This window comes from Seriola lalandi, unplaced genomic scaffold (genome assembly GCF_002814215.2).
Source record: "Seriola lalandi dorsalis isolate HSWRI2012SDOR001 ecotype SW California unplaced genomic scaffold, Sedor1 jcf7180002054879, whole genome shotgun sequence".
Classification (NCBI taxonomy): Eukaryota; Metazoa; Chordata; class Actinopteri; order Carangiformes; family Carangidae; genus Seriola; species Seriola lalandi.
The window spans coordinates 1,725,844-1,738,276 of record NW_019525432.1 but is presented as its reverse complement, the minus strand read 5'-3'; the positions used below and the strand labels follow the sequence as shown (position 1 = coordinate 1,738,276).

The following is a 12,433-nucleotide window of genomic DNA, read 5'->3' as shown; positions in this document are numbered from 1 at the left end:
TGCTTACAGAATCCCAGTGAAGCACAACGTCTTTATTGTTTAGTTAAACTCGGCATGAACTGGTTAAGAGGCGAATTTCTCCCACCAACTAGAACAAAAATAAACAGGAAACAGTCGAGACGACGAACACAGCCCACCTGAGCCGTTGGGGTTCAGACCATGCTGCTGCCTTCAGGTGCAGTTGGATATAAAACCGTCGGCTATTCCACAGGAAAAAGCGCCAAGTGCTGAACTGTCAGGAGAATTCAGCTTTTAGATAATACTCCTATTCCCCACTTTACATTTAAGGTTAATCAGATGCTGTACACACATGCTTTTTAAAAGTGTGTTTTGTTATTAGTTGTTATTTTTAACTCGAAAGTTTAAATTTAATTATTTACGGGATGTACCTGAATGCATCATAACAAATTCTGACGACTTTTTCTCACACGGTCGCGAGACAATCACAATACACCATGCGAAGGATGGCGGCGGAGATTCAACCTGTCAAGGAGCAGAGGTGAGTCTTCCTCCCGAAAACACGCTTTTATTCTAACTCTGTGCAAGTTTATGTGTTATTTTTTTTCGCTGTAACGTGAGTGCTGTCCGTTTTGTAGTGACATTACCCAACATCATTGTTTGATTGAAGTAGCACTGACTATCTATCAAACCAAATCTCCATTAATCATCGTGTCATTTTAATGGTATACTCGATAACTGTCAAATGTCAAAATCATCTACCTGTATATAAAGGTTAATTCGGATATACGAGGTGACCCCCAAAGGTAAAAATGTATTCAAGTGAACAAGTTTATTGAACTCGTTCATATAATCTCCTGCCTCTCGGGCCCAAATATTGGATTGGTGTTGGTAAAACTGTCTCCTGATGCATTTGATGCACGCCGAATTGAACAGTGACAACTATGGATTTCTATAAATTCTTAAGTAATCCTTTACCAAGCAAACGTTTATGTTGGAAAGCGAATCAACATTAAATTGCCATTAAAATACACAGAGCAAACTGACTATCTGGGCTAATGTTTGCATGCTGTCATGTTTTTTGTAGAAGAAAGATTCAAGTCCTTTATAGATTGTATAGGAGCAGCACTGATAACTGAAATGTATGGACAAAGTTCAATGTATAGTTTGTCTGTGTTTGCATGTACCATATGTTACCTGTCTGCCTGCTCCGGTGCATGCTTGCTGTCTGAAACACAGCTCCTGGATATTAAGTTGGCTTCCCTCTTGGTGCCCCACTTCTCCCTCTCAGCTGAAAGATGCAGAAGAAAAAATGCTCAAGGGTGAGTGTGTCTTAAAAAGCTGTTGAGCCACTTGTAAGAACTGGACTGTTTTTCTTAGTACTGCATCGTCTGAATGCTGAGCAAACTGTGTTTTTTTTCTTTCACAAAAAGGGTAAAAAATATCAGACCTGGTCTCTGAACAAACATAAATCAGTCTAATGAATTAGGGTGAGTCCCATGTTCTCTTCTTCACCTCCGTCCTTCCTCCATCCATGTCCCATAATCTACTCTATAACTCTGTCTGCAGTTGTGAAGCGGCCTTTCTCCAGGCAGCACGTCCGGATATCCAACGGCGACTATCTGTGGACGTTAGCGTTTTCCACTCCGTCACAGCTATGCTCCCCCGCGTCTTGCCAGCAGCCCCCTACCCGACCCAGGCCTCCATTGGTTCTCCTGCATGGCTTTGGCGGTGGAGTTGCCCTTTGGGCCCAAAACCTGGACTCTCTCTCCAGCAACGGGCCGGTGTACGCTCTAGACCTGCTGGGCTTCGGCAGGAGCAGCCGTACCCAGTTCAGCACCAGCCCTGAAGGGGCTGAGGAGCAGTTCTTGGCAGCCCTGGAGGAGTGGAGGGAGAAGGTGGGACTGGAGGAAATGGTGCTGCTGGGGCATAACCTCGGAGGATACCTGTCTGCTGCCTACGCTCTCAAATACCCACACAGGTGCTTTGGTGTGTGTCTGTGTGTGTGTGTTCGTGTTCCTGTGTAGGTGGTTGAGAATAGCTTCACTTGTTTATAAATATACAACAAATTACCTTTATTACCAGGGGTCAACACTTCTGAAGTACAGAAATAAAACTAGTGTGCAAAAAATGACTAATTAAATAGCTGATCGAAAGAAAATTAAACGGTAACTAATTTGATAACTGATTCATCGTTTCAGTCATTTCTCAAATGTGATGATTTGCTGCCATCTTGGGCATCCTGGGCATTTTTGACCACTTTTTGATATTTCATAGACTCAGCAATTAATCACTTAATTCAGAAGATAACTGGCAAAAAAAATCTGTTGCAGCCCTAGTGGAGTTTACTGATGTCAGGAGTTTTAGAAAATAACTTAAATTTTACATTGTCTCCCACTGTAACACAGTGTTACCAAAGTGCCAAGCGTCCTCCTGCTGCTTTAAATTGTTTAGGTTAAATGTAGAGCCTCAAAAGTTTTAGTTTCTATAGAGAACCTACTGTATATTTATCTACTGTATATACTGTCAGTGTTAACTTGGTCATCATGCTAATTATAATCTTAAGACTATGTGAATAAGTTGGGTTCACTGGCTTTTTAGGTAAAGAGTGTGTGTGTGTGTGTGTGTGTGTGTGTGTGTGTGTGTGTGTGTGTGTGCATGCACGTGCAGGGTAAAACATCTGCTGCTGGTGGAGCCGTGGGGGTTTCCGGCGCGTCCTGAGAACCCCAACCACAACTCCATCCCAGTGTGGATCAGAGCCATGGGGGCTGTCATGAGCCCCTTCAACCCTCTGGCTGGACTCAGGCTGGCTGGGCCTCTAGGTCAACACACACACACACACACACACACACACACACGCATATATAAACACACTGGCACATAAGCACATGAGATGTATTCTTCCTTCTATGTTACACTCATTGCATTTTGATGGCTGGCTAAAGATGTTTGACATTTTTAAACTTCAAAATAATGTTTAATTAACAGCAACAATGTGATTTAATTAGTGGGAAAATGAGGCCATGATTGAGATGACTAAATCACCTCATGACAGTGGTATTGTCAGATCATTTGTTTCAATTGTTTTCCACTTAAAATATATATTTCTTTGCGCTTCCTAACACAAAAAGGATTTGGGTACTTATCTCCCTACCCAGTCTTTGTCATTGTCCAGTGTTTGTTTAGTCTCTCACTTGACTGAAAAAAGATGCTTCTTTTTCAGCTCAAGGTTTGTTTATGTTATTGGCCATGCTCTCTTTTGATTATCTCTGTTTGTGGTGTCCTTTTCCTCTTACTCGGGAGTGTTTGTACTATAAAGCACAGTAACGCGTTTCTAATCTGTGTGGCATGAAATATGAAACGTAGATGTAAAGGTCAGAAGAGGCTGCCAGTGTTTTTGACAGTGGTCTTGTATATTTGCAGTTTCCATACTAGTATCTGAAAGTAAATTCCCTTTGTTTTGTGACTTCTTCTCTCCTCTCTCAGGTCCAATGCTGGTCCAGACCATCAGATCTGATTTCAAGCAGAAATACTCCTCTGTGTTCGATGACAACACTGTATCTGACTACATCTACCATCTGAACGCCCAGACTCCAAGGTGAGGAGCTTTTTCAAGCCGCTACGCACAGATATGTTATTTCTCAACACGGCATACACGCATCACCGTACGTCTGTTTCAGTGGAGAAACGGCCTTTAAGAACATGACCATTCCCTACGGCTGGGCCATGAGGCCTATGCTGGAGAGGATCGGGCAGGTCCGAGCAGACATTCCCATTTCCTTCATCTACGGATCACGCTCCAGCATTGACAGCGACTCTGGATATGCTTTCAAGAAAACCAGACCAGACGTGGAAATCACAGTAGGTTCCTTACTGTCGCTTGCTTTTCCTTTTCTTTATTTGCAACTTCAGTTTGTTTTCAATATGTGGCTGAGAAGAAAGAATTTGAGTAGCTCCAAAACTTATAAATAAAAATTTAATTTGGGTTATTGTAAGTAGGAAATACACTTATTTTACATACATACTTATTCACAGAATAAGACATAAATGTTCATGAGATAGATTCACATTGCATACAATATTCAGTTACATTAAAACAGTTGCCTTTTTTGGAACATGAACCACAACACCCTTATCTCTAAACAGCTGACTCCCTCTGTTCAACGGTGTGTTTGTGTTTGTCAGGTGATCAGAGGAGCAGGCCATTACGTTTTCGCCGACCAGCCAGATGACTTCAACCAGGCGGTCCTTCAGATCCTCGCCAGGATGGAGAAGAAAAGTGAGGACGAGGGGACGAAGAAGTGAGAGTTCCTTCGTTCAGATGACACACAGGGATTAAGTGACAAAGACCCATTACACAACAACAACAACTCAACTGTAAGCCTCTTTATCATGCACTTTACTCTTAAGAGAGACCCATCACTGACTGAAGACACTTTACTCATCATTCCACACTCAGGCACTCTCCAAGGCTTGAGGTCAAAGGTCAGATGATGCCATGGTGGTCCTTTATCCAGGCTTGTGTAGATAAGTTTTGTAAATAAATGTGAGATGCAAGTCTGTAGTCTTTAGTCCTTAGTGTTCTTCCTGTGCTCGTGTCGTAAGATTCAGTTCGAACTAGCATCTATTTCGAAATATGAATTCTGAGAAGTTATTGGGAAACTTGTTTCTCAAGAGAATATGTTGTTTTGGGTAGAGGTCTAGGCAAAGTGCACAGGATGTTCCCTCTTCTGACCCCTCACCCACTCTGTGACAGATATGAGGGGGAAGTAAGTAGGGCAAAGGGCTGGTGTGTGTGTGTTTTCAGGAAACTTGTTCACTTCTCCAGAGTCACCCTGACTGGCAGCAGCCAGCAGAGGGCAGCACAGTAACAGCATGTACACATCAACTCCCACAACAGTAGCAGTGAATCCCATACACAAAGCGCCCTCACATGCATATTGAGCTGAGTGACCTACTCAGGAGACCTGGACAGTGATGCTTTAAGAGCAGTACGACACCCGGCTGACTGCTAAGTCACAACTGCAGTGACAGAATAGGGTCAGAGATTTGTGTTGGACTATAAATAGGCCTTCTGTTTCAAGAGGCATCGACATGAGTTAAACAACCTGGTCTTTTACCGGGAGGCATTGATTTTGTCAATTTGTGAGTCTGCAAAAATCAGCAAAACCAAGAAAATCTGTCCTTTAATTGGACATTAATTTGGTTCTTGCACTGCACACTCCATTCACTACATTCATATTTAACATTCTGCCTTTTTACAGTATAACACACCTATTTGGGACAGTTAAAGCTTTATCATTTTCATTAATTTGTAAAATTTTCTGTTGCTACATAGCTAGCGTTAGCATTAACAGCTGTTTACTTAGCAGTCTCGAAGAAACGTTGTGAGTTCAGTAACAAACTTCATCCTTCACTCCCCAACAGTTATCTCCGATGGTGGAAGGCAATGCCAATGTTAACTCTTGTCTCTATCACACCTTTTCATCTGCTGAAGTTAGCATGCTAACCAGCTAGCCCTGGTCCGTCTTGCCACTTTCGGATTGCAACTCACTGTAGCCTCCAATTTGCCCTGAAGATGTAGCGCTGCTCAGAGGACTTATTATTTATATATATATATAAATTATTATTGTTATAACGTATATAAAGCCAAAGTCAAGCAACAACCACCACCACCTGCTCATGACAAGAAGTCATGTTCAGCAGAGAAAACTTACAAAAAGTAGCTTCAAAGTAATGAATTAGTTCATAGGCAACTACAAAGGAAAACTGAAGACACCATATGGCCTTATTAAAATACTTACAATGTTTGTGAAGAAGCTTTGTTGCAATGAAATCTACTTCCTCTCATGATGTCACTTTTGCCTCAACTTAAAAGTACCCTATGGGGTTTTTAACCACTTGAAGTGCTATGCAGTCAAGTTTTTCCAAGTGAGTCCCTGTGTTTATAACATGCACGCTTTAGATACAAGTGCTGGTTTCACACTACCCCACTGATTTTAGGTTTGTGGCTGTAGCACACAAGGAAGTGTAGCAGTGCAACAACAAACGCAAAGAGGAGGAAGAACGCAAGTTAAAAAAACTTGGATTAAACATTGTATGATTTAAAATATTCACAAAAGTGGCTTTACAAATGTTTTATGAGTGTGCGCTTTGGTTAGAACCACTGAATGTAAACAGTTTCTTTACAAGAACACTCAACAACAGGGGACCTTTAAGACTGTGTTTATTTCAAATGAATGCCTCCAACAGCAGGATGGAGAGGGTGAATGATGGTATAAAAGGCTGCAGTTTGGTAAACCAAGCAAGGAGAGAGTTGACAACCCGGAGATGTATTTTGACTATCGAGCACCTCGGTCTTTACTTTTGCAATCCCTCTCTCACCTCTGTCCATCTCTGTGATTTCTGAGACATCAACCCAGCCCACCCAAACTGTCTCCTGGCAACAGGGTAGCCACGGAGACTGAGTCTTTTGGATCGCCGACCTGCAGGAAGTGATGCTGTGGTTAGATGGGGTAATTATGGGTTGTTTGTTTTCTTGAAGACGCCGGTTGGCTGCCTGTCAAGGCATCGAGGAACATTCAGCAGGAGATCCATGTGCACAGCCTCTTGGGGTGGGAAACGTGCACACATAATGTGCCCAGACCTCTGTCCGTAACACTCGCTTAATAAGCCTGCAGGCTGATTCATTGTGTCTGTCTCTCTGTCACCCACTCAGTCACATGGGCACAGAATCATTTCATTAGGAAAAGTGAAACAAGCTAGAAAAGTGACAGGAGCTTTCATACTGGGTTGTGGATATAATTGAAAGCTTGAAGGCCTGAAATAACTGCACATAAAAGGTTTGCGCTCACAGAAACACACACTGATGCACTGCTGCTGCCGGCAGCCTATCTGCTCTGGCTTTATCTTTAATCAGCACCACCGCATACAGATTTGTGCAACCAAAGCACCGGGAGCTCAAAGTTAACAGTGATATCTCTCTTTGATTGGCAAGACCGAGCTGACATTTTTCACTCATTACTCTGACTCATTTTGGTCATAATAAGTAGGAGGCAACACACACGCCACTCGCTTGATCTCTCTTGTGCTGCAGGGAATCAAGTCCCCCAAAAAATCTTCTGAAGAAAAATCATAAAACCTTTTATATCATTTAAATAATTTTGGACCTTTACTCATCATTTTAGAATCAGAGTAGAAGTATAACTGTGCTTAATGCATTGCATGAATGAACGCTGAGTCAGTCCTGCAGAAACGTCTCCTGGATCAGCAAGTACTCACTATAGTTATATATATATATATATATATATACAGTTAAGTTAATTTCTCCTGTGACAATCAACCACCATAATGATATGTATGCATCATGCACAGGCACCTCCACTCCCCTCTTGTCTGAACTGAACAATTGTAGTCTGCTTATGAGTGACTGATGATATTTACAGAGTCCGAGGTTTATTTTTACCCACAAAGGTGGAAGCCACGCTGACATTTACAGGCTGAAAAAGGCAGTATTTCCATGACGTTTGTGCAGCAGAACTATCTTGTTAAACGAAAGGGATATTTATCTCTCTATCTAGAAATTGAATTTACTATCACATGAAAGAGCTGAAAGGTACAGTCATTTTCCCAGCGCTCCAAAATTTCAGTTTTTTTCCAGTGAGAGCACTTCACAGCACCTCACAGCTCTCGCATTGCACCAAAGGCGACAGAGTCTAATGATCACAGCATTTCACTTCTGTGTGAGTGCATCAGGAAAGACTAACAGAACCAGAGCTGGAGTTTGCCAGCTGGTTGGTTATTTTCTACAGACACGGCACAGGAAGAGCTGTTGACGTGATGACTTCTCTTCACCTCGCAGAAGGAGTGAAAAGGATCCAAAGAGGCATTGAGACTTTTACATTGAGACTCATGCGAAGGCATTTCATCACTGACATCACTGGGACTGACACTGAGGAGCGCCACTGATTCATAAAATCCTGTAAAGCTGGTAATTTTTCTCTCTTCACTGAAATTATTGTTCCTGCAAAACTAAATCTGGTTTCTGAGCCACTGCCTGTCGTCAAGTAAATTTCAATACTTGTCCCAACTGTTTGTTTACATTAATTTTGAATTTTTTCAGCTAGACCTTCCTCATCTACTTATTTATATATACTGTAATATTAAATCATTATTACTTCTGCCAAGCAAGTTTTATTTTCACCCTTTGTTTGTTTGTTTGTTTGTTTATTTGTTTGTTTTTTGTGGCAGATTCAGAGTCTGGTCTATAAGTGCCGGTCGTGTTTCATTATTATTGTTGTTTTGTATTGTTTTGTATTCAGATGGTTAATTCATATATAGTATATATTCATATATTATTCATGGCCTCCTATTAAAGCTGTAAACATGGTATTCAGCACTTTATAAAGAGCACCCAGATGTTTTATATTTTCCCATTCTCTAGTTACCTCATATTGTCATTGTAGTTTTATACAGAGAGGGCTATACAGATAAAATTTACTAGCTTGATTAAGTTTTGCACTTTCACACAGTTGAGGAACTCACAAGAGAGGGTTACTTTAAAGTGACTATAGTCAATAGTTTTATATTACAATGGATCATGTGGCTTTTTGTACGTGAAAAACGTTTCTTCTGATAAAGCCAAAGTGAATTTTTACCCAACTCTGAAGGTCTCCTCAGCTCTATAGAGCATGTTTTATGTTGTATTGTATGTTTTATGTTTTATTTTAGGTTTCCAGGAGTAGACAGCTGTTTTTGGGTTTTTTTGTGAAAAAGGGTCTAAAGACCTGCTGTACACAACCTGCCTGCCCAGCACAAAATAACAGAGTTAGCAAGTAGCTTTGCAGCTAATTTCCCCCAGGAGTTGGTATAAGCGAAACAGAGCTAAAAGGAGAGTAAATCTTGGGCTCAACATTCATAAGGTGCACACAAACAAACTACTCCAAATGAATGTTAATGGTTGTCCAAAAGTGCTAGATGTCTAAATAAGCCACTGTTAGCTAATATGTCATTGTTATGTTGACAGTGGCCAAAAACATCTGTTATTGCAGGTTTTCCCTGAGCTACAAAAACACCGGCTCCCATGCAACTTATGGCATAGGATCTTTTGTTAGACCATCTTGAACTTTCCTGGGCACCAGTTTGCAGGTTAAAAATGCATCATCTCAAAGCCCGTGCTGAGATACCCCAGTGTCAAATCACTTCATGGAAGAGATAACACATTTTTGGCAGGCAGAGAATGAGCCTCCCTGTCACTGGTTAATTTGACTTTGGCGTGTAAAATCGAGTGCTCCTCTAAAACCAAGTAACAACTGTTTTCTTTTCACCCTCCAGACCATTTTACCTGATTTGGAAAAAGACCGCAGGGTACAATTGTTAATTATTTCAGAAACAAAGGGTTTTTCCAACCATAATCCGCCTCCAGGTCGAGAGGCCTCTGTGGATTCTTTTTAAACAAGTGCGGGTAACATCCAACGGCCCATTCTCATATTTAAGATCATTAAAAGCAGGTGTCCTTCAGAACCAACAGGATGTGGCTTGGGAGGAAGTCTGCCATCCCCGCTGATGTCCTTGCAGCCAGTAACACCCGTGTACTCTCAGCCCAGATCTCTTTATGCTTCCCCAGACTACAGTTCATTTCACTTTCGAAGTATACCATGTTCTAAAATTGGCTGATTTGATCCCTCGCTCTGGTTACATTATCTGAGGTATTATCATATTTTTAAAGCTGCAACCTCAAATCTAACCTGCGGTCATCTTCGACTCTGCGCTGCTTCATGATTTCCTGTTTAGCAGCGGTGGTTGCCTGTTATTAGCTGTGATGCACAAAGTTCTCCAGCTGTGTCCTGCCTCCTTCACAGTGTAGAAAAACAGCTAGAAGTTATTTTTTCAATTTCCTGTTTTTTTTTGTTTTTTTTTCCCCTGCTGCAGTTTGCCCTTTCTACTCCCAGTCATACACTTTGAGTTTCACAGGTTTTCTATTATTTTATTCTTTTTTAAATTGCCATGGTTTCTTTTTCTGTTCTATGTAATAGCTGTTCTTTTGTGATACCGTCCCTCACCTGTTTGCCTTTTCCCAGGCTGTCACAGCTGGTGAAAATTTGCCTTTAATTGACTTGCTGTGCTTACTCTTACTCTCTCTCACGCTCTCTCTCTCTCTCTCTCTCTCTCTCTCTCGCCTGCTATCTCTGGCAGTCCTTGGTTTCACATTGTGTGAGATGGACAAACACACTGTTTCAGTAACACTCTGAACAAGCCTACAGTGAAATCAAATGTACACATCCACACAAACAGAGCCAGAGCATCACCACACACACACACACACACACACACACACACACACACACACACACTCCTCAATGTCAGACAAAAAAGCTTCATCAGATGGCCAAACAGTGTGTGTGTACTCAACTGTATGTGTGTGCGACAGTTGGGCATAGTCACAAAGTAATGAAGTTTTAAAATAACGGAGTGCAGTGTCTTGGGAGACTGTATTTAGTCTAAGAGGTGTGTGATCCGTTTGGCCTGCTGACTGTGTGTTTGTGTGTGTGTGTGTGTGTGTGTGTGTGTGTGTGTGTGTGTGTGTGTGTGTGATGGGGGACTTTGTTCCTTACAGCAGTTTTATCAGCAGCTCTGCTGACAGCCTGGTGGCAAGAGTTCAGCCTTAACATTCAGCTCCACTGACGGTCAGATTAAAATGCTCTGCTGACAGATACATCCTTCAGTCTCCCTCATAAACAACATGGAAACCAACATACAATACCGTACCACACATGACCATACATACAGTCAATATGATTCTCAGAAACCAAGAGCAATAATGACAATAATGAAAAAGATTGTGAAATTTAAATATCACATTGATGACAAGATTAAACATGTATAGCCATGAGAGGCTTAATGCTTATAATATACCAAAAATAAGTGTAATGGAAAATATGACTAAACTAATGCCATTAAAAGCAATTGTATGTACATTGTTTATGTGATTGTAGTATATTTCATATTATTCTGATGGCATAAGTCTTTGTTTATAGATGCATTAGCCAGTCCTGTTGAAGATTAATGCAGTCTATATCTAAATGCCATCTCTTTTCAAATACTGCACATTGTGACTTTAAAAGAAATACACTAACATCTGTTTGAATCAATAGCTCTCCAGTGCCTTGCATAATGTTGCTCCCTGTCAGCTGGGTGGAAATTTTTGTTCTTTTAAATGAGCTATTTGTAAGTTTTGCTATTGCTACGTGGCTAATGTTAGCATGTACCAGTCTAGAAGAAACACTCGCACTATAATTATTGTTTTGCTTCTATTTCTATCATTTCTTTTGTCTTACGGAAGTTAGCATGCTAACCAGCTAGCCCCTCTTTTCTCTTCCAATACAGTGACTGTTGTGTCCAGTTTGTGTCCAGCTCAGAGGACGTACTATAACCTCTTGTCTGCTAACGTTGGCTATGTAGCAATAGCAAAACTTACAAATAGCTTCTTTAAACTGAGCATATGTAGTAGCATGCTTTGATATTTTTCTGCCCCTTACTGGGAAAAATTGATTAAAGCAGATTTAACTACAATTTGGAGGTACTTTTTTTGTACTACTACCATGAGACTACAAGGGCCGGTTGGGGGCAGCAAACAAGATGTAAACACAACATTGACATATTATCACCTTTTAAGATGATATGGCGAACGTGTTAGAAAACACTTGTTTAGTTACACACCCAGTAGTTATGGAGCAACAATTGCTTTCATGTTTTTGGTCTCTACCAACTCCAGAGGGGAAATATCTGCTTCTTTAGCCACGTCCACCAGCTAGCCGCTAACTGTTTCTGTCTGCTGTTTGGTGCTGGGTAGCTAACGTACAGTTGGCTTTTATTTAGAGCTAAAACAGTGAGGTTTTTGGCCATAGAGATAAACAATGAGCTGAAAGTCATCTATAAATCTCTATAGGTTTGTCACAGAGAGCAACAGCTTTCACATTGTCACATTGTTTTCCACTGTCATTTAATATATTGTTATTATAAAAACATAGATTATAGCTGCTTTAACTGAGAAAAACAGCCAAAAAGTCTTGTTGTTTTTTTGTATCAGTGCAAATATCAGTAATAGGTTTTTGTAACACTGACCCGCCAGAAGCAGATAATGTGTGTGCTGCTGCGAGCGTGGTGTGTGTGTGTGGTGGTGTCTCCCTGCCAGTCTGCCAGACTGATCCCCTGTATACCACACAGCATCTACTGGAAACACTACAGACACTAATTTGAACTCACAGGGCTGCCTACCTCCTGTCATATCCAGCGTGTTCTAGGTATTTATGTTGTGAAACTATTCAACTGTTACAGCGAGAGATGTACAGAAAGAGGTGGAGAGATAGATCGGGTGCCAGTGATGCTTCTCTCTGCTGTGAGGGGATTATGGGTAGATGATAGGATTGATTCCAGCACGTGCCTCGGTGCACACATGTCATCCTGTGCCTGACAC

General features: G+C 41.3%; 1 protein-coding gene across 1 annotated transcript; it reads left to right on the top strand.

Moving 5' to 3' along the window:
* Window positions 1–398: 398 nt before the first annotated feature.
* On the top strand, window positions 399–4,522 carry LOC111671424 (1-acylglycerol-3-phosphate O-acyltransferase ABHD5-like). Its single transcript, XM_023428510.2, has 7 exons — window positions 399–499; window positions 1,198–1,280; window positions 1,528–1,939; window positions 2,629–2,780; window positions 3,445–3,556; window positions 3,639–3,819; window positions 4,144–4,522. Exons 1-7 carry the CDS (start codon window positions 456–458, stop codon window positions 4,261–4,263), a joined length of 1,104 nt encoding a protein of 367 aa, XP_023284278.1. The 5' UTR covers window positions 399–455; the 3' UTR covers window positions 4,264–4,522.
* Window positions 4,523–12,433: the final 7,911 nt, after the last annotated feature.

Excerpts from the sequence above, each read along its gene's own strand:
- LOC111671424 (XM_023428510.2), top strand. The coding sequence starts at position 456 with ATGCGAAGGATGGCGGCGGAGATTCAACCTGTCAAGGAGCAGAG. Across the intron at positions 1,940-2,628 it reads GCTCTCAAATACCCACACAG|GGTAAAACATCTGCTGCTGG; the intron begins GTGCTTTGGTGT and ends ATGCACGTGCAG. Across the intron at positions 2,781-3,444 it reads CAGGCTGGCTGGGCCTCTAG|GTCCAATGCTGGTCCAGACC; the intron begins GTCAACACACAC and ends CTCCTCTCTCAG.